Source organism: Sesamum indicum, linkage group LG10 (assembly GCF_000512975.1).
Source record: "Sesamum indicum cultivar Zhongzhi No. 13 linkage group LG10, S_indicum_v1.0, whole genome shotgun sequence".
Taxonomy (NCBI): Eukaryota; Viridiplantae; Streptophyta; class Magnoliopsida; order Lamiales; family Pedaliaceae; genus Sesamum; species Sesamum indicum.
Genome location: NC_026154.1, coordinates 13,215,726 through 13,238,013, shown reverse-complemented (window position 1 = coordinate 13,238,013; position 22,288 = coordinate 13,215,726). Strand labels below are relative to the sequence as shown.

Below are 22,288 nucleotides of genomic sequence, written 5' to 3'. Positions count from 1 at the left end.
TTTACTAGTTTGCCTAGTGGACCCATCGGATCATATGGACAACTGGTTCAGAAGTTCGCTTTCCACTTTGCCAGTAAAAGGAGATCGAAGAGGCGAGCGACCTACCTGTTCACGATCCGGCAGGGAAGTAATGAATCCCTCAAAAGCTTCATAAGGAAGTTTAATAATGAGACCCTTGAGGTACATGATTTAAGGATCGATATGATAACGAGCATATTGATACATGGGTTGAAGAAGAGATCGTTGTGTCGGCACTAGCAAAGGATCCTCCTAGAGATGTAGAACAATTAATGCAATTATCTCGAAAATACATCGACGAGGAAGAGATGAACGCAATCAAGGATAAGGAATGGAATGAAGGTCGAGATAGGCAAAAGCGATCTGATGAGGAGAGGTATGGCCTGCTGAAATACCGCAGGTATACAACGTTGGTCACTTCTAGAGAAGAAGCCATGATGATGGTTGAAGGAGACGACCTGCTGCGATGGCCTAGTAAAGCTAGAGGAACGTCTGTGAAGGGGATTCCAAGAAGTATTGCAAGTTCCATAGGGATAAAGGGCATGACAAAGAGGACTGCTATCAGTTGAAGGATGAGATCGAAAGATTTATCCGGTAGGGATACTTCAAGGAGATCATATTGAAAGCAGGAGATAGAGATCGAAAATCCCCTAGCAGAGCAAGAAGCATATCGCGTTGTAGGTCGCCAAGCAGGGGAAAACTCGAGCAATAAGGAATAAAGGAAGAACGTAAAAGGAGTTATTTGGTGAAGAAGATGGTAGCTCGAGAATATAGGTTTGTTGGTATTTCCATTACTTTTACCAAGAATATTAACTTTTGCGGGAATCAATATTTTTGCTAGCATTAAAATCAAGGAATCATATGTGCACTTCTGTAATCTTTTGAGAAAGGATATCCTGTGTAAGAAAGCTCGCGTGAAATAAAAAGGCACTTTTTGGGATAATTTGCATTACAATAAAATATTACCGATTTGGGAAAGGTCGCTATTTTAAGATTCTTTGAAAAAGACCAACCTGAAAAAGGAAAGATTGGGCGTTTGAGAAAGACCACGCGACCTGGAAAAGGTGCGACCTTACGTTTGAAAAAGACTGCAACTTGAAAAAGGTGAAGATTGGGCGTCTGAGAAAGACCACGCGACCTAGAAAAGGTGCCACTTTATATGTCTGAAAAAGACTGCGACCTGAAAAAGGTAAAGATTGGGCGTATGACAAAGACCGAGACCTGGAAAAGGTGCGACCTTACGTGTGAAAAAGACTGCGACCTGAAAAAGGTGAAGATTGTGGGCGTCTGAGTAAGACCACGCGACCTGAAAAAGGAGCGACCTTACGTCTGAAAAGACTGCGACCTGAAAAAGGTAGAGTGTGTCTGAGAAAGACCACGCAACTTGAAAGGTGAAGATTGTGGGCGTCTGAGAAAGACCACGCAACCTGAAAAAGGAGCGACCTTACGTCTGAAAAGACTGCGACCTGAAAAAGGTAGAGTGTGTCTGAGAAAGACCGTGCAACCTGAAAGGTGAAGATTGTGGGCGTTGAATGCGATCTACATGAAACCCATCTACGGAATGATTTACAAGTTCTGGAAACGAAGAGGACATCGAAATTACAGAAACAAAATGGGAAGATGTTGAATGCGATCTACATGAAATTCATGAAAGTTAAATTACAAATTACAAAAGGTCCTGAAGCCTATTCATCTGCCTTGTCCTTGTCCATCTTCTCGATCTCGTCCACTAAGACCCCGAATTCATTTTCATGTTTCAGTGGTGGTTCTTCAGGGAATGCAGCCAGGTTGCCATCCAGAGTGGGATCGATCTAATTTGTGTCAAAACCTTCTACAAATCCCTTTAATTTTTTGATCTGAGAAGTACAACGATCGAAACCTTGCATAAGGTAGTCAGCCGATTTGATTTCTACGGCGACCTGGAAGGCAGAAGACTTTAGGAAATCTCTTGTGCTCCTCTGAGGCAAGGTAATATTTTATAAAAGTAATACACATATAAGTCGTTGGACATAAAACATAAAATGTGTAATATTTTAAATACTTATTAAAAAAATAAGAACCGTAAGCTTAAAGAGTCTTTACAAGTTTCTTTACTAATTATAAAAATTATATACTTTGAATAAGACTTGTTTTAAATGAAAATTTATATTCAAATTATTTTATAGGGAAATAATTGTAATAAATATATATTGAGGGGGCAAAATGATAAGGGCATTTTGTTCTAAAAGTTATGGTCAACGTTACCACAAGGTTAACGATTATTGTTACTTTTTATATTGGCGTACTTCAGGGGTGGAAGTATATTTATCCCATTAGCAAACCATATCTAAAGGTTTCGCTTATAGGAGCTACTTGACATGTTCATGAGGCCATGTATGGATTTCATTTCCTATACCTTTTGCAATTCTCATGATTTTGTTTTCGTATTGTTCCTGTTTATGTTAACAGGTTTGATGCCATTGTGTCTGCGGATGCATTTGAAAACTTGAAACCTGCTCCTGACATTTTCTTAGCTGCATCAAGAATTTTGGATGTGCCAACAAGTGAGGTATGCTTTCAGAAAAGTGGTGATGTTTGGTCGTTGTTTTTGTTATGGTTCTATGATTCTTATAGCTCAGACAACTGAGGAATAAGTGCTGAGTCATGGTTTGATGATCTGAGATAGTGTAATGCCAGTTAAATAGATGTTGGCTGCCAGGAACCCGAGTATTTGATGTATCATTTCTTTCAATATGTATTCATCCTTTTACCAATGTACTCGTATATATTTGTTGAAAGCTTTTATTCAAGATTTTGAGAAATTGATATTTTGAGGATTCAGTGGGAAGCTCAGGTTTCTAACAAAATAAGGATTTAGGTATGAAAAGGGTACTGGAACATAGTCTGATGCTTCCATCTTCATGCAGTGTGTTGTGATTGAAGATGCATTAGCTGGAGTGCAAGCTGCAAAATCAGCTAACATGAGGTACATGTTGGTTTCTTGTCACCGTTGTATAAGCTTCACCCAATTCCTTCTTGCAGAAATCTAAGTCCTGGTTTCTCTTTGTCTCTTTTGACTACTTTCTTTTATTCTATGATCTCGATCCTTCATTCTATGTTAAACTGTTAAACTGTTGTTCAATTGTTCTTTTTACGCAATTGATTTCCCTTGATTTCCATCATAGAATTTTCTCAGTCATCTTACTGTTTCTCTTGTTTCTTTGTCTTTTTTGTTTCTCACCGTTAGTTACTTTTCCTATTATCTTTGTCCAATATTTGATGCCTGGTTGATGTGTTATGGATCTGTGATTTGTTTTTGCTTCTGATTATTGCTTGAATTTCATCTAATCTTATGTTTCTTAAATTAATGTCCTGCAGATAATTGAGTATGGAAATCAGTTAATGTCTGCCATTGATGACTTTATTTTAAAGTTGCAAGTTTTTCCTGGTTCCTGTTCTTGCTAATTCTTTGAATTGCATTTCCTGTTATTACTTTCAGTCACTTTAATAATTATGGGTATTGCTCCTTACCTGTTCTGTCTTTGCTAATACCACGGAATGTATCATTTTCTCTCTTCCTCTCTGCATTTTTCTACTAAGATTAAAGTTTTTTCCCATTTTTTTTTTTGGTAGATGCATTGCTGTAACAACGACATTAGCAGAAGATACTCTACAAGCAGCTGGTCCATCACTTATTAGAAAGGAGATAGGAGATATTTCCCTTGATGATATTCTCAATGGTGGCTCTGGTTACCATAGTATGTAGTTGTGGAAGTAAATTTATGAATGCTTTTTTCCACTAATAATGTATTAGGTGCGGACCCTTTTTGTATAAGTCTGAAAGAGAAACTATTATGTACTTGAAAAAATATTTCTATTGTGATGAATCTTAGTCTTTGTTTCCCACAATTATTTTCTTGCTGTAGTCTTTGGGCTTTCATTCCGAAAACAAGGGTAAAGCACTTAGCTATATTCGTTTAACCTGCAAGAGTATTTGCAAGTGCTTGATGCCAAATATGTCTGATATAAAGTAATGTCTAATCATGAGAAACTATTGCAGATCCAGAGAAGCAGCCTTCTCAATCTATTAGTGCCTCTGTACAAAGTCTGCCCAATTCATACAGTAAAGAAATTAGTTCATTTCAGGATAAAGATTCTGTGGGAGATGCAGTCTTCTCAATGGAAGGGTAAGGATGACTCTCATGTGATGAATCATGATGAATCATTTAGTTTAATAATTGTTGATCTGTGTAGCAACTGCAAAATTTTGGTATCATTATGTAAAGCAGTTAACCTAGTTTATTTACATGTAAGTTCTTTATTTTCTCCAACTTTTCCTTAATGGACTTTTCATTCGGATTGGTTTGACTGTGTCCAATACATGTGTGTGATATACACAATATTTTGAATAATCCAATGTTTTGTCTTAAATCGCTTCGTCACTTTTGAAACTCCACTCTAAGTTTCTATAAGATTTGGTGATATATGATCTGTTTAGTGATACTCTTGCGAAGAATCCAGGTCACATACCTTCTGATTGATTAGTTTAGATTTATTACTATTAGAATTTCATGTGGTGAAAATTCGTCAAGATGCTTTCTAAAAGATCTATCCCTACTACAACTTCAAAATCCAATTTTACTTAGAAATACTTTATGAAACATTCATTAAATCATGAAATGTCAGTCCCAAGAAACAGAATAGGTATTCTACTGCAGATCACTATGAGTTGCATCTAGTTTGATAAATGTAGGAGTGAGACTTTGGCCAACCACAGGAGAATGGACTCTTTAAAGCACCTAACACCAGAGTTATACCCATGAATAATAAGTATTACGGCTGACTTTCAGCATAAAGTTTAGTTTAAACATGCTCTTTTGAGATAGTAGAGTTTTATGTAAAACACCATCTGCAAATAACATGTAGGGGAAAATGTTAGTTCCCCTATGCAAATGTTTTGTGGACGTTGGTATAATGAGGATGGCAAGGTTCGCAAGAAGTAAATTATGTGCATCGACAGAGTATCCAAGCAGAAGGAAGTGAAATAGGCAAAGCAATTAGAGGAAAATCTGGACATGTTTAATACTTTGGGATATTAACGTTATGTAGGTGGGACCAAGTCTACGGATTTTAGTTATTTCCAATACTATGTCGTACGTTTCTGTCAACTTTGGGCTCGTTTGAGGAGCCAATGATTGAAACAGGACTAACAACTAGGGTCTGACCGATAACTTTCAGAGAACTATCCGTGATTCTTACCTTCTGTCACCCTTTGGATAATGGTTAATTTCAGGATAAGGCCCTTGCTCAGTGACTGGATTTGTTACTTCAAAGAAACTGTGACTTCTAGTACTGACATTTGATGCTGCTATATCAATACTACTTGGATTTCGACCCAAAAGTTTCTCATATTTTTTTCAGTCTGAGGCTGGGATAAACCAACAAGTAATGAAAGAGAAAGAGAGAAGAATCAGAATAGTATGTGGGATGACACGGGCAACGTTTAAGATAGTATATATGACATAATATACACTGCCGTCCTGTTACATTTTCCTCTCTACTTACACATGCAATTTTCTATCCCGTTTTCCTTTCTGTATGATTTATAAATGCTAAATTTGGAGACAGACCTTCTAAAATAGCTGCAAATAATCCTGTAATTAGTATCGATCTACTGAAATCTTCAGTCATCACCATGAAAGATTTAACATTGGAAGGTGCAGTGGGTTGTTTAAGATGCAATATTTCTTTCCTTCCCATTTCTCCCATTCTTATTTGTTTCCATGTGCTGCAGAAAGCTATTACAATGATGTTATCAACTAGAAAGAAGCCAATTCTGGGAGGTGGCTTTGTTTTCGTTCGAATAGAACTTACTGGGGTATGGTTATTGCTTGGACATGGGGTGTGGCATCGTCCAACTTCTTTGTATTGAGTCCTTCAGTGCCCTCTTGTTTTGCCTTATTAATGGTCATGAGTGGTAGCAACAACATAACTGTTTGATCATTGGATGATGAGATCCTTTTTTCCGCTTCCTTATGGAGAAGCACTTAAGCTAATTTCTAGAATTAAAATTATCATAGAAATTTGTATTTTTAAACAATTCTGCTTTCTTCTAGTTCCTATTCTGGAGTTCTATCAATTCTTCATATGAAATGTTACATATCCATGCTTGGCTTTATCATTGATTAAATGCTGGCAGTAAGTAATAAGGATATTCAGTCCAATACTCCTTGAATTGCAGAAATGATTTGCTGACAGGTTTCAGGGTTCTCGGCGGGATATTTTGAGGTACGGAAGTTTGGGAATTGCTGTTTCTTGCCTTCTCTTCACCGTGACAAACTGGAAGGTATATTGCTATTCTATGAAAAAGCAACTTGGAGACTAAATTCAAATCCACCTTTGCTTTCTTTAGTTTAACTGTGGATGTATCTCCGGAAGCTTCCATGTCTTTTCAGGCCATGCAATATGCATCTCCGAAAGCCATCTGGAATTTGCTTCTTGGGGCTAGCAGCCCTCCCTTTGGACCGAAAGAAGGTCATCATCTACAATTTCTCTTTTTTTTTGTTTCTTCTATGTATTCTATTATCTCATTATTCAATATTCTGATGCAAAAAAAATCTATCTTAAAATAATACATGTGAAATGGAATGAATTTTTCTGCTGATTAGGAGAGGAATAAATGAAAATTACGATTCTCTTACCTTTTGGTGGTTGCAGAAGAATCACGTAATGAGAGAATCCAGCAGTTTGTGAACTACATCTCTGATTTGGAGAAAAGGTATGAGAAATTTCTTCTTTTTTGATTTGTTTCATGTTAGTGATGTAAACCTCTAATTAGTTGCAATGTTGTATTAACTTCCTTGATTTTCTTTGCATGTCATCCATGATTTGACTTCTATCATCATATCGTAAGATACCTTCATAATCTATATGATGTCTGCTACTTTGTCTGTAAGGGGAACTGCAACAACTGTGCCAGAGTTTCCATCTAAACTTGACTGGCTAAACACAGCTCCTCTTCAGCTGCGGAGGGTAAATCCTGAGTGTAATATTGCTGCTATGTTATCTGCTGTGTTACTTCCATCTCATTTTATTATGATTCCTTGGTCATCAGATCCACTAAATGCTATACTATTTATGTTTCGTTTTATTGTGACAATGAATCCTGATTGGCTATCAACTAAATGCTCTAATCATACAACTTTTTCACTGAATTTCTTTAGCTTATTTAATCTAGAAGATATCTCATGTCTTAATTTTTTGTGACATGTTAAATTTGTGCAGACGATAAATTTGGAACAGTTATGATGCTAAACTGATTTCCTGGTGTGGTATTGTGTTATTTTACATAGATCCTCCATTAAGCATATGATAATATGGACTAATCGAGGAAGACAATTGTTTGTCGGCAGTAAGCGTTCCAATTTCTTTTGGCCTCACTTATGTGTGTTGATCATCTAGTTTTTCACATCAAAAGAGACTCTGCCAGATCTACATTTTAATTGTGTGCATTCATAGTCTGAAACAATAAGAACATGATGAGATTAATCAATTTTTCTGATGCAATCTTCTAAATGGACAGGACTTGAAAGGAAAAGTGGTTCTTCTCGATTTCTGGACCTACTGCTGTATAAACTGCATGCATGTTCTGCCGGACCTAGAGTTTCTTGAGAAGAAGTATAAAGATAAGCCTGTAAGATCCATAATCCTTTGGTCTTCTTGTTATTATTTGTACAAGTGTTTAATTGGGCGTTGCATTCAAATACTTCTCTTTCTATTTGCTTGAAGAAGTTCTTATCAGTTGAAGGTTTTCCTTCCATCTGTAATATTTATTTTAATCTCATGCATTTGGTTTAGTAATTCTACTGCAAATAGGGCACAATTTATATTTGCAGAAACTTGTTACTCTGCAATAAACTCGGTAATAGTTTCTAGGAGGTGTCAGAGGTATGATGAAGATGCTTCATAGGTTATGCTTGTTAAGTTAGAGATAATATAAAGTATGATATTGGGTGTTTCATCAAATAATGTAATTAATAATTTGTTTCTCTATTACAGAAGTCCTACATTGACTTAGATAATGCTGTTCAATATTGCCAAAGAAACCCAAAATATGCATCATAAGTTCCCTGATTTATAGATGTGACTAACTATTGAACTGCTAAAATGCATAGGTTACCCCTCGAACAACCTCGTCCATACGAAATTGTAGAGAGAAAAAGGATTCTTTTTCTATATTTCTTAATGAGCAGTACAATGCTAGTATGCTAGTATTTATAGACAAGTGTGTGCCTAATTAGGAAAGTTTGACCTCTAAATCAATCCCAAGAAATTTGGGATCACATCCCTATAAATCAGGAATCAACTAATCTAAAAGGTAAATGTACACTATATACTTGCTATACACAAGATAAATCAACAGATTTTCAACACCTCCCCTTAAGCTGGTGAATAGATGTTCTCCTTTCCCAGCTTGTTTGTAAGTTCTTGAAATCTTAAAGTAGGCAGCCCTTTTGTTAGAACATCTGCTAACTGATCACTTGATGGCATGTAAGTTGTGCTAATTAAGCCACTATCCAAAATTTTCCTTTATGAAGTGCCTATCAACTTCAATGTGTTTAGTGCAATCATGTTACACAGGATTATGTGCAATGTTGATGGAAGATTTGTTATTGCAGTAGAGTTTCATTGTTCCTTCCCTTTTGACTCTAATATCATCAAGAATGATTTTCAGCCAAAGAAGTTCACAAACTCCTTGTTGCCATAGCTCTTAACTCAGCCTCAGCACTGGATCGTGGTTGTGCAACCACTGGCAGTTTTTTGCTCCTCCATGTTACGAGATTACCTCCAAGAAAAGTACAGTAGCTTGATGTAGATCTCCTCTCTATCATAGAACCTGCATACTCTGCATCTGTATAAGCTTCTAGAATAAGCTCTTTACCCTTTGAATAAGATCCCTCTCCCTGGTGTGGCCTTTGGGTAATGTAGAATTTTGTGGACTGGTTGCAAGTGTCTTTCTTTAGGATCATGCATGAATTGACTTACTATGCTTACTGCATAAGCTATATCTGGTATGGTGTGGGATAAGTACATCAATTTCCCAACTAATCTCTGATATCTTCCTTTTTTCTACCGTAATATCATCTTTATCTCCAACCATCTTATGGTTAGGGTCAATAAGTGTGCTAGCTGCCTTACAACCAAGTGTTCCAGTTTCCTTGAGAAGATCCTAGACATACTTTCGTTGAGAAAGAATGATGCCGTGCTTAGAATATGCCACTTCAATGCACAAAAATATTTCAACTTTTCAAGTTTCTTAATCTCAAAATCTTTAGCTAAGCATTTCCGAAGGGAGTCCCTTTCTGTTAGATAATTTCCTGTTACAATGATGTCATCCACATAGACAAGAAATATTGTAACTTCACCTGTGGCGGAATGCTTTACAAAGCGAGTATGGTCTCCTTGACTTTGTGTGTATCCCATTGCTAGCATGGCTTGAGTGTATCTCCCAAACCATGCTCTGGGATATTGTTTTCCTCTAGGTCCCCATGCAAAGACCAACCAAAATTAACGGCTAAAGACAATAATACACGCACTGTATTCATTTTGCCTATTGGTGCAAAAGTTTCTTTATAATTTACTCCATAGGTTTGAGTATATCCTTTTGCCACCAACCTAGCTTTGTATCTCTCCAATGACCCATTAGTTTTATATTTTACGGTAAACATTGACTTACACCCTAATGATTTTTTTTCTATGAGGTAAACTAACAATTACCCATGTTTTACCTTTTTTCTAATGCATGCATTTCCTCTCTCATGGCTTCGTGCTGTGTTTGAGGAATGCTGATAGAATTTAGGGTGGTGAGGAAGCTCTTGTGTTTTGGAAATAATATGTGAAATGACACAAAGTTAGAAATTGGGTGTTGGGTGCATTTTCGGGTCCCTTTTCTAAGTGCAATGGGTAAATCTAATTCAATGGGTTCATGGAAAGAATGCTCACTGTCTTCTATGTAGTACCTTGTTCGGATTTATGGATTTGCATAGGTGCAGAAATGGGAACTCTCTTTCTTGAGTAGACTTGTAGCAGCGCAATAGATTTCACACCAGGTTTTTGATTTTCCAACTGAATTTCATAAATAGGTTCAGGTTCCATTTTAGGAAGCGTTTTACAAGTTTCAGGGGAATTTGAGGGTTTGGAGAAACATATTTCTTTATCAAAGTTAAGGACCACTTTTTGGGAGACTGTCAAATTCAAGAAACTCCATTATTTCATCATTTCTCTTGTGGGGAAGGATTCTGACTCTGAAAAAATGACTCATTTTCATAAAAAGTTGCATCTATAGAAGTGAAAATTTTTCGAGAAGTAGGGTGGTAAAACTTGTACCCTTTTTTGGTGTTTGAGTATCCCGATAACACACATTTAAAGTTTTTGGATCAAGTTTGCCCCTATTGCGAGAATGAACATGAACAAATGCGGCACAACCAAACACTTTAGTTGGTAACATGCAAGAGCTATTAAAATCAGGGTGAAAACTAGACAACACAGTTATAGAACTCTAATATCCTAACACCCTAGATAACATTCTATTTATTAAGTATGTTGCTGTTAAAACGTCTCCCCAAAAGCATTTTGGAACATTGTTATGAAACAGTAGTGTGTAACATTTAGTAAATGTCTATTTCTGCGTTCACCAACCGCATTTTGTTGGGGTGTATTAATACATGAAAACTCATGGATAATTTCTTCCTCTTACTTTGGTTAAAGTACTCTTTTGCATTATTGGATCTAACTCTTTTAATAGAAACTCCAAATTGTGTGTTTATCATTTTGTGAAAACATGGAAAAATACTAATTATTTCAGACTTTTCTTTCATGAGATATAACCAAGTTGTTCTTACAATCATCATAAGAGACACAAACCATCTAGCACCTGAAATGTTAGGATTCTAGATGGACCCCAAATATTAGTATGTATCAAAGAGAAAAGTTTTTCAAGACCTTGTATTGCTTAATGGAAATGACACGCAATGATGTTTGGAAATTTTACAAATATCGCAATGGGAGTTGTTAACATTAACATTTTTGAAAAGAGTTGGAAACATGGTTTTAAGTAAAATGAAAAGATGATGTCCAAAGCGGAAGTGATGAAGCCAAATTTCATTTGTACTGGAGGAATTTTTTTTCTTGTGATGAGCATGAAAGAGATAGTTGATCTTTTATTCAACTCACTTCCTTAAGATAATAGAGCCTGTTTCTTTCCTTAGCAAATCCAATCGTCTTCTCTGTAACCTGATCTTGTAAGACGCAATGAGTAGGAAAAAAAGGTTATTTTGCAGTTTAAGTCCTTGGTTATTTCATGAATGGATACAAGGTTAGGTTAGTGGACAATTTAGGAACACGCAATACATTTTTTAAAGAAAGAGAAGTAGTTAAGTTTATTGTTCCTTGTTCAGTAACAGTCACAAGTGAGCCATCTGCAACATTAACTTTTCCTTGTCCACGACATGGATTAAGTTAACACCTAGGTGAATACAACAAACGATTCATAATCTATCTAAGTTTTTAAACTTTATTTTTGAAAGAAGATGCCCAAAAGTCCTACATGAGGTGCAACTTTTATGGTAACTCTGGAAAAATATACAGGAACAGTTCAGAAACTTAGTGGAAACACTTGTTGCATACGGCTAGATCATATTCAACTATCTTAGTTTGTCCAATTGGCTATCTTTGGAGATGGCAAATGGATGGGTTGGGTGGTTCAAATCAATAAGAAATACTTTTTTGCGATAAAATTTTGAACTGCCATAAAATCTTATCTAGTAGTTTGTAGCGAGTTATGTGTGTAATTATGAATTGTTAGACTTAACTAATTACTCTTATCAAAATATAGCACTGGATTTTTCATTATTCGAAATGTTGGTTTGATTCCATGTGATTGATTTTACAGAATGAACAGCCATAATAAGCAATAATTTACTAGGTACCAGAATTTAGAGGTATGTCATGGTTTTTTTAAAGCCAAATGAAAATATATTTATTTAGAAAATATTATATTTATATATTTTAAAAGAAAATTAAAGAAAATGCTTGTATAATCATGAGTATAGTAGTATCTTTCTTCAATTGCATAATATTATAAAAAATAATATCTTTATCAATATTAAAAAATAAAAAAATTCTTTAATGATTAATAGGAAATAAATAAGATGAAATCCATTTACGACTCATTAGAAACTATATGGGACGTATGATCTAGTTTGACTTAATTAAACACAATCACATTGAACTCATGATTATACAACATCTTTCATCAATTGCATGATATTATTTAAAATGACATTTAATTGACTACCTGAAAATTAAACATGACGTAGTCCATAGGATCTATATAGGCCATAATATAGTTGAATTTAATCAAATACAACCAGATGGACTCAAGTTAAAAATCTTAAACCCAACCAGTTCGACTCAAGCTAAAACATCTTAAAACCAACCTAATGTTAAGTGGGTTGGGTTGGAACCATGGGTTTCAACTCATATTGCCACCATTTGTTATCTTACATGGGATTATTGAATAATTCGAAGTCACGTGATCTTAGTTTGATATGTTTGGAATTACAAACTTGGGTGCCGATTTACCTCTCTCAAAAACTTAAAGAACATATTGTGCAAGATGAGTATGTCATTACGTTGACCAGTGGTGTTCCAGGTTAAAGCTTTTTGTCTTCCCTGCAATTTGTGTTTGGTCCACTTGCTTTAGAACGATCAAAACATACCTATTATATTTGGCTCACGTGCATGAACACATTTTGTTTTTGTAGTAATGCACTGGGTATTTCAAATCAAATTTTCATATTTGAAAGGACATCTCTTCTTAAAATGTCAAGTGTGCTTTATTTGAAGGAAATTTTACAACCTTTCTAGTGCTTGTGTGTGATTGATTTTGGAAATCAAACTCTTATGATGTTCAAAGAACATAGAGTAATATAATGATATGTGGTTTAGTATTTCCTGACAAACAAGGAGAAGTTTAGGGCTCAATAAAAGATCATTTGTGACAGTCCTCTTGTTCCATTGACCAAGTGTGGCTCCAATTTAGATCATTTACAAAAATTCCATTATAGAATTGTTTATTACATTTGCCAAGTTTTTTCTATTTGTTCTGTAAGACAGTAACCAAGCCTTTCTCATTCTGTCAAATTGATTGTCAACTCATTTTGTATTGGAACTTGACATCTCTCCTTTTTCATATGGACACACACAAGAGTACATTTTCTTTTCCTAGTATTTTCTTTCTTGATTCCACATTAATTATCACAAAAGTTGCAGTCCATGTTTGCAGGGAAGGACTTTCTTAAGTCTTCAAATATGCTCCATTGGGAGGATATTGTGGAGACTATTTTTAGTTCATAACTGTGTTTTTATTTTGACAATTAAAAGTGTTATTTTGTATGTAAAAGAGTGTAACTATGATGAATCAAGAATATACCGTAAATATCTCTATGATGGATCCTTGTTCTTCATTTCTTATGAAAGATCAAACTGACACTAATGCACGGCAGACATGAAGAGCTTTCCTTGAAAAGTTACAAGGAATATATATATGTATATGACACGTGTAAAATATGAGAACCTATCACATTCATATCCTGCTATAAGGGGCAACTGAAACCAGTCCATAATTTTTTTAATGAATTTGCAAGAAATTCTATTTTGAGAAAGAGCAAGTAAAATTTTGTTTGAGTGTAAAACTTTAAATATCATGGAGTGGGGCGTGTACGACTGACTTTACATGCTGTGCACATATAGAGTTAAGCAAGAAGTTTTTAGATATGTTTGTAGAAAATAAAGGACAAGGAATCTAATTATATAATGAAAAATATGATGTTGTCCTGCACAAACTTGTGCTGAAGTTCAATTTCTAATTCGTGAGGTATTGCGAATTATTCCCTTGTGATGATTTTCTATTTTGCTTATGATTGAATGTGATATGTGCATTCTAAACATAGTTGAGTAATATTGGTTTTGCAGTTTGTTGTTGTAGGAGTGCATTCGGCAAAGTTTGATAACGAGAAAGATCTGGAGGCCATTCGCAATGCGGTTTTACGCTATGGAATATCTCATCCAGTAAGTAATCTCATTGAAAACCATATATGTAGATATATGTTTGTTGTATGTATCTATAAACACCTATGCATATATGTATAAATATAATCTATGTGCTTGTCTGTGTATTACTGATGCTTTATGGAAGGCCAATAACCTGTTCATCTGATCAATACTGTACAAGTCTTTTGGAACTAATTCCTAGGTCGTCAATGATGGTGATATGTATTTATGGCGAGAATTGGGTGTAAGTTCATGGCCTACATTTGCCCTTGTTGGACCAAATGGCAAGCTTATAGCACAAGTAGCTGGTGAAGGTCGCCGAAAGGTACCTGTTCTTCCACGGATTTCTCGCTAGATATTTCATCTTGTTTTTTATTACCTGTAGTTTACATATTTCTTTTTTAGCGTGGTTGTGTTAATGTGCTATAAATTTTTAACTGGAAAGAAAATGTAACATCTGAAGAGTTCAGGTTTTTTTTTGTCTGAAGCTACCATATCTTTGTTTTAGGAAGAGATTAATAAGAATAAAATAAGTGCAGATTTTGATAAAGGAAAAGGCCTTTTTTCCATCTTTCTTGAACCATATAACTTGTTTGATTTTTCCATTATCATTTTCAAGTATAAACTTCTGCTATTATTTTGAGGAAAACCTCTTCTTTATTACGTATTTTTGTTAGATGCTTTATGATAACAATACTTGCCAACATCAGCAAAGTTGATGCGTGGGTGAAGATCTTTAGCTCATGTCACTAAAAGGGTAAATTTCATTAACAGTTTAAAATTACCAAGTTTTCTAATGTGAAGTGACAGTGCATTCAGACTAGATCACAAAGGTGAAGAAGGTTGTGATGCAACAGAAGAAATTAGTTTGGTGGTCCGTTTCAGCATCTGAGTCTTTTTTTACATATAAAAATTTCTTTGTGTATTTTATTTTATTAAATCTACAGGATGTTATATATTTACATCCGTACTCTTTAGCATTTCTTATTTCTATCTGCTGGAAATTTATTTTGTGTGTTTCACAAAAATGTTTATTTCAAGAGATGCTGGAATTATATGGGCTTCATTTCACTGTCATATTTGTCTTTTATTCTATGCCTCAGTCTCCGAGTTATGCTTTGTCAACATGCTTCAATTGTATGACGCAAGCCTTGGGGAGTCTGCCTTTTGTCCATTTAGTTTTTTACTGATCTTATATAGAGTTAAAGTATTACTGTTGACTTTAACTTCTCTGACATTGAATGTTTTTCTTTATCCATATCTCCAGTTAGAAGTCACCATTTGTTTATGTGTAGCCACATGCTACCCTTGTTCTCCTATATATATGCACGTTTCTTGTATCTAATTCAGATCTTAGTGTTCCCTTTAATGAGTAATTTCAAGGAAGCAAAAGCAGATGTTTATTTATTTTCTTTGTTGTAAGAATTAACTAGCTATAATCAATTAAAGTTATAACGGGGTCAGAATGGAAACACTGAAGTAATTTCGGTATACACTTTCTTCCGCAAGGATCTTGATGATTTGGTCAAGGCAGCACTAATATATTATGGTGGAAAGCAAATATTGGATAGCACACCTATTCCGTTGAATTTGGAGAAAGACAATGATCCTCGATTATTGACATCCCCTTTGAAATTTCCTGGTAAGCTGGAGGTTGATGTCCTCAACAACCGACTGTTCATTTCTGACAGCAATCACAACCGCATAGTAAGTTCTGTCTATTCTCCCTGTCTAGACTTGCTCATTTCCAATCATGTCAAGTGTAATACAATAGTCATTCAAATAAGCTTTACCAATGTTTCTCTAACTGGTTTTGGGAATGGATACATCACTTAATAGGTATCCATACCTCAACCCAATTCTGACAATTTTTTAATGCTTGTTTTTTTTCTAGTTTTGTACTAATTATCTGGTACTGATTCTACCATTCTACCCAGGATGCATAAAGATCAGAATATATGTGATTCTTTTAGCTTTCTCTATGCATAATAGCCCTCAAAATTCTTCTTAACATGCATAGCTTATCATCTTTTTCTGAAGTACCCTTGTTTTTGTATGTATTACCATCGGATATTCTCTCCTTATCTTGAAGCCAAGCAAATTCTTGTTGAACTGGATAGACCGGGTGTAAACATTTGCATCATTGATTGAGCGCAGGTAGTAACTGACCTTGATGGTAACTTCAAAATGCAAATTGGGAGCACTGGGGAAGAGGGTTTCCGTGATGGTAATTTTGATGATGCCATGTTCAACCGCCCACAGGTAATGGTTTTTCATTATCTTTTTGGTATCTCCTCGATTCTTACAAGAGTAATTGCTGGTTTTACTTTTGCATTTTGTCCAGCTGAAATTTCTTTTTCTTTTACTTGCCTGAAGACATAATCAATTTGTTACTTGCTTTTACAGGGACTTGCTTACAACCCGAAGAAGAACCTCCTATATGTGGCTGACACTGAAAATCATGCTCTAAGGTAGCAGTAATCCTACGTGATTTCATTTTGCATATTGCGGTTGTCTTCCTGTTTCTGATACTAGTGAAGTTAGAAATTTTGGAGCGACTGCATACATTTTAGGACCTTGGTATGCTTGTTCTCTTTTCTACTCGGCATTGTGTGTTCCGCATTGTGATGCTTGTTGTCTGAAAACTGGAGGAAGGGAGGTTGAAGTAAATAGCAAGTACTTTGTTTGGTTGGACTAAGAATAGGGCAAGTATAAATGGAGATGACCGAGCCTGTAATTTTCTTCCCTTCTTGAATGTGAGAAAGGAATAAATCAACTACTAAACAAGTCTTAGTCAATTATTGGTAAAACATATATGGGACATCAATAAATTTACTAATAATCTTTCTTGCTTCAAACAAGGTAGAATAGATATATCATACTTATCCATTAATAAGAGTACCTTATCTCTGGTTTTTGCTTCCCCTCCAAACATTGATATTTTTATTGTTTTTGTTATATTTCCTAACACCGTTTTTCATTTCTGTTCCATTTTGGGAACGTTAAGAAAATCAATCAGAAAAGTTCATTCATCTGTTTTCATTGTTCCCAGTTGTTAATCATTCTTTATAATTTTCTAAGGGTCCTAGGATTAGTTACTTTGCAGGGAATTTGTATCAAACTTAATCTATAATTTGCTATTGCATTAATCTTCTGCTACTATAGGGTGGTTGATTTTGTTGATGAGTCTGTGCGGACCCTTGCTGGAAACGGAACCAAAGGTTCTGACTACCAAGGAGGAGGATCAGGAACAACTCAGGCAAGACTTTTTGAACTAAAAGTATAAAATTATTAATGTACCATAAATCATGAGTATGGTCCTAATACTGAAGGGAAAATAACATCCTTATCCAGTTATTAATATTGAAGAAATGAAACTCAGTTAAGAGCACAGACTACACTTATAAGCATCAATATGTAACTTATATTCTCATTATATTTTCAGCTCCTCAATTCGCCCTGGGATGTCTGCTTTGAGCCTGTAAACGAAATTGTTTATATTGCAATGGCTGGGCAGCATCAGATCTGGAAACATAATACATTAGATGGAACTACCAGAGCTTTCAGTGGTGATGGCTATGAAAGAAATTTGAATGGTGCCAGGTACTGTATGCGTTTTCTGTTACTAGTGTGTCTGTGAAAGTCTCTTGATACCTGTGCAATTACTTTTTGAGTTTGGCAGCATTCTGTAGTTTGTGTTTATTTATTACATCTTTTATGATCTTTCATGTTCTTCTTGAGAATGCTCTGGTTTATGAACACTGGGAGTTATGATCCTTGTTTCTTATACAAATTTACTTTATGTGAGCCGTATCTCTGTTGGATATTGAAATTAGGTTATATCAGCAGCTTTGAACTAAAACTAGCTACTTGTTTATGGCTAAGCATGACACTGAATTAGCTAAACAATATAATGATGTCGTCATGACAGCGTACCGTGCAGTTTTGTGGCAAAAAAATGTATCTCTTTCTAGTATGCCGTATTATTTAGGGACCCGAAACTAGTCCTTTTATATTATGATCCTCTACTTCCATTCTGTTTCATGATTTGCTAATAATTACAGAGAAAATATAATGCAATAAATGTAATAATGCTGATGTTGCAGTAGTAGTAATAATATCAATAGTGATAATAATCGTAATAATAGGAAAAGCAGAGCTAATGTTCCATCATTTGAGCATTCTTTTCGTTCATATACATCGCAATATAGACTTAACAGATTATATGGCTCTGATTTTCATTAAATATATAGGTGATTATCATGTGATTGTTTACCTTTAAATACATGTGATGCTATCCAATAGACGGTATAGGCTAAGGTTATTACCCTCTTAAACCATTGCCTTGGGGGATGGATGCATTATCCAACGCTAATTAGAACCCAAATATGTTAGCATATTCAGGTAATGGGCTGTTAGTTTGTGAGATGTTTTACTGTTATGTTTGTCAAAATTTTAGATATATGAAGAGAGAAACAAAAGAAAAGGATTTACGTACTTCGCGCCATATGGCTATATCCACGAGCCAAATGTCCAAAGGGCTAAATTATGTTATTCTCTCTTGATTTGAGGTTATCATCTCCACCTATTTATATAGGTGAATTATATATATGGATAATGGAAAATGAAGGAAATCCTTCCATAATCAAATCACAAATATCACAAGAACCACTTATATATTATTGTGAAATTCCAATTATTTGAAGAATCATCCTTGATTCTCAACACTGCTCCTCAAGCTGAACATGGAGATCTTGATTGAAATGTTCAATTGAACAACAAAGTCAAACTTTTCTTGAAGTCTTGGATATGCAGCAAAAATGGAACATCCTCTTGCTGCAATTGGAATGTTTTGTGGTACAATAATCAATGTGCACCAAGAAATGAAATGCATGAAATACGTGCTACGGCAAAATCCAAGCTGGCCCTAAAACATGCTCCATGGACAAGATTTTAGTTATGTGAAGAGAGAAACAAAAGACGAGGATAGCAGCCCCCCTTTGTTATAGCCCACTCGTGCTTTCCAACTAGGAAATCACTCGTTGCGGTAGCTGCCCGGAGTTTCTGCTTTACTAAACAAGGCTGCTCCGTACAGAATTTTGTTGTTATTAGAGAAAAACAAGGACAACAACAGGGATTAGGGCATATAGTCTACGATAAGCAAGAGACTATAAGGAAGGCAGTGAATAGGGCAGCAAGGGCTCAATAGCTACATAAGACAGGGAGGGTCTAGGCAATTAGTTCACTTTAAGGCATCTAATTGGGATTGTGGCGTTTACTTTAAGGAATACTCACGCGCGCGCGCATACATCAGTCATTCGTTTCTCTCCCCGAGAGAAACTCATCAGGATATTAGAGTGCCAGCCATGCAGATACCCAGAAGCTAACCAAAGCCCGAAGCTAGCGGCTGAAAACCCGGCTGCAAGCCTATCTGTAAGCCAAGAGAGTTATCCGACCCGACCATTCCTGACTGCAAGGAGGGAATGGAGTAAGGGGCTACCAATCTAAACCCAACCAGCACTATTTCAAGAAGGGAAATAGAATAGCTGGTCTACTGCTCTTACCCCAGTGGACTAGTGGACTATCAGGTATTGACGTTGTGATGTTTATGCCCCGGAGTCAACACAGGTTCTGCCTATCAAAACCGCAGGAAAAACAACCTCATGATAGATTGTTCATCAGATTGATTACATCTCTTCACAGTGAAATTAACTATACCCTTTCCAGCAAAGTTTTAATTTAAATTGAAATCAATAAATCAATTAGACCGCCATGGACTTGAAAGATACAAAGGAATAAGATTGGAAATTGCATCCTCCCCCAATTATCTGCCGGCTGACCCAGCAATAATTGGGTCCAAGGTGGGTGGGGACAACGGAATGAAGTAACGAAGTGAATGAAGTGGAGCTCAGTAAGCTAGACCGCACTGGTATTTCGGGGCTATGGTAGTAAGGAGTAGGGGGCTCGACTGAATACCGCTCTGTAAAGCCAGAGTATGTCGGATGAAGAAAATGGCTCCATACAACGTGGTTTTGTCATTTGGCCTACATACACAACACAAAAGTCCAAAGGGCTAAATTATGTTATCTTAACTTGATTTGAGGTTATGACATCCGTGGTGAATCGCATATGTCAATAATGGAAATTGGAAGAAATTCTTCCAAAGTCAAATCATATAAGTATCACAAAAATCAGATTCTCTTGTGATTTTACAAGTATTTGAAGAATCAATTCTTTGTTTCTCAACAATGTTGAAATAAGATTGGAAAGCTACTATAACACCTATAAAGAGGCACTCCTTTGTCTTTGGTGTTCTTTGTGTTTTGATTAGGGAGAATTTGATTTTTACATCTGCACTTATTTTAGGCGCAACTGAAACTTTCAAAAACTTCCGTGATCTTTTCTTTTCCTTCAAATAGTTTTTCTGATTTTTTGAGACTTTTGTTTTATGTTGATACAGTTCTGCGAGCACTTCATTTGCGCAACCTTCTGGAATTACTTTGTCACCTGGTACGTGGTAAAAATTCAAAGCTAGTTGCAATATTGTTAATTTATGCAGTATTTTCACTTGTTTGTTTTGATAGATTTAAAGGAAGCATATATTGCTGATAGTGAGAGTAGCTCTATTCGGGCACTTGACTTAAGGACAGGGGGATCGAGACTACTCGCTGGTGGTGATCCAATTTTCTCTGACAATTTATTTAAGGTATGTCTGCTACCATTTGGAATCTTATCGATCTTTGCACTAGTTGGATGGGATGTTGAACTTATTTGTTAGCTTGGCTGTGTTATATGTTTCAGTTCGGAGACCATGATGGAGTAGGTTCTGAAGTTCTTCTTCAACATCCTTTAGGAGTCTTTTGCGGAAATGATGGTCAAATTTATATGGCGGATTCATACAATCACAAGGTACATGACATAAAATTTTAGTAATAGCGGCAATAGTTGTGCAAGTTTAAGAATGCTAAACTGCTGGAGTTATTATCATAGTTCCGTGAGTTGGCGGAAACTCACATCTTCCTTATCCTGATTTCTTGTGTCCAGAAAGTGTTATTTGAGAATTGATTGGTGGAATGTGTTTATGAATTATCCATCCATAGATGTCAATATGACAACTACTAGTGATAGAAAATCCAGTGTTCGTCCCCTTCTTGGGCAAGTTGTTTATAGCACAGTTTCATGTTGCACTTTGTGATTTGGAGGCAATTTGTGCATCCAATATAGGCTGGGACTTGACAATTGTATTAAAACCGATCGCCAGTTGGGATAGTTGGAGCTTGCATGAAGAGCTGTTTGGCATGTGGGAGCTACCCCTGGAACCCCCCTGACAAAATGATTGTGATGCCCTATCCTACATGGAATAAATATTAGAAAGTAAACACTGGGCTGCTTGTGAGTTATTAATTCCCATTCTTATATATCTGGAAAATGACTTGGAATTGACATATACGATTTTTACATTAATTGGGTACAAATTAGTCCATGAGTAAAGTATTTAGGAACTTTACGCAACCAAACAACCAAAACGTACCTCATTTTCAAGAAATCATCTTTCAGAGAGTACATAGCTTGAAACTGAATGATGCACTAGATTGCTATATAGCCTGGCTGTCCATCATTAGTCTACTTGTGATAAAAAGAAACAGAATTGAATTATTAAGCCTTCTATTTAAAAATAAAATGAGCTTCAGTTGGTGACAGTTGCTTCTATCAGATGTTGCCTTGAATTAGATATTATGATTAGTGCATAAAAAGTAGATCAGTATAAGAATATTGTGCATGCATCCCGTTGTCAATGTCTGATGGACTTTAAAAGAGTTTATTATATTCGGTCAATTAATTATAATTTCCTCACTGTGAAGTTTTGGTTGTATCAAACAACATTCTAGTGTTAACTGCATCTTGCATTGTTTCCATTTTTGTTTCTTACACATAATATTCTAAAGCATAATGCTTCTGGGAGGAGTTTTTCCTCTAACTTGATTGTGTGAGGATTAAAATCATAACTCCCTAATTTTGAGTATCTGAAGTATTACTACTGAGTAAGTTTGTATACATGAGTAGGTATGGAAATCAAATGCACTTCTGGTCTCGTGCAACGAATCTTCCTCGACTATTTATTGTTTTTTCTTCTGATTGTAAATGTTGTCGATCAAGTTGATTTTTTACTTTTATTTGA

The 22,288-nt window shown here is 35.6% G+C and overlaps 1 protein-coding gene across 1 annotated transcript in view; it reads left to right on the top strand.

Annotated features, from left to right (window-relative positions):
• The window catches only part of LOC105172437 (NHL repeat-containing protein 2), a 36,412-nt gene that overhangs the window by 5,884 nt on the left and 8,240 nt on the right, over nt 1–22,288 (top strand). The window contains exons 5-23 of the mRNA XM_011093859.2: nt 2,467–2,566; nt 2,925–2,983; nt 3,631–3,755; nt 4,058–4,184; nt 6,256–6,343; nt 6,453–6,531; nt 6,715–6,775; nt 6,954–7,029; nt 7,580–7,690; nt 14,032–14,127; nt 14,312–14,434; nt 15,619–15,816; nt 16,267–16,371; nt 16,516–16,580; nt 17,275–17,368; nt 17,555–17,712; nt 20,570–20,619; nt 20,694–20,815; nt 20,911–21,018. Of these exons, the coding sequence (XP_011092161.1) occupies nt 2,467–2,566; nt 2,925–2,983; nt 3,631–3,755; nt 4,058–4,184; nt 6,256–6,343; nt 6,453–6,531; nt 6,715–6,775; nt 6,954–7,029; nt 7,580–7,690; nt 14,032–14,127; nt 14,312–14,434; nt 15,619–15,816; nt 16,267–16,371; nt 16,516–16,580; nt 17,275–17,368; nt 17,555–17,712; nt 20,570–20,619; nt 20,694–20,815; nt 20,911–21,018 (1,945 nt within the window). The remainder of the gene's footprint in view (nt 1–2,466; nt 2,567–2,924; nt 2,984–3,630; nt 3,756–4,057; nt 4,185–6,255; nt 6,344–6,452; nt 6,532–6,714; nt 6,776–6,953; nt 7,030–7,579; nt 7,691–14,031; nt 14,128–14,311; nt 14,435–15,618; nt 15,817–16,266; nt 16,372–16,515; nt 16,581–17,274; nt 17,369–17,554; nt 17,713–20,569; nt 20,620–20,693; nt 20,816–20,910; nt 21,019–22,288) is intronic.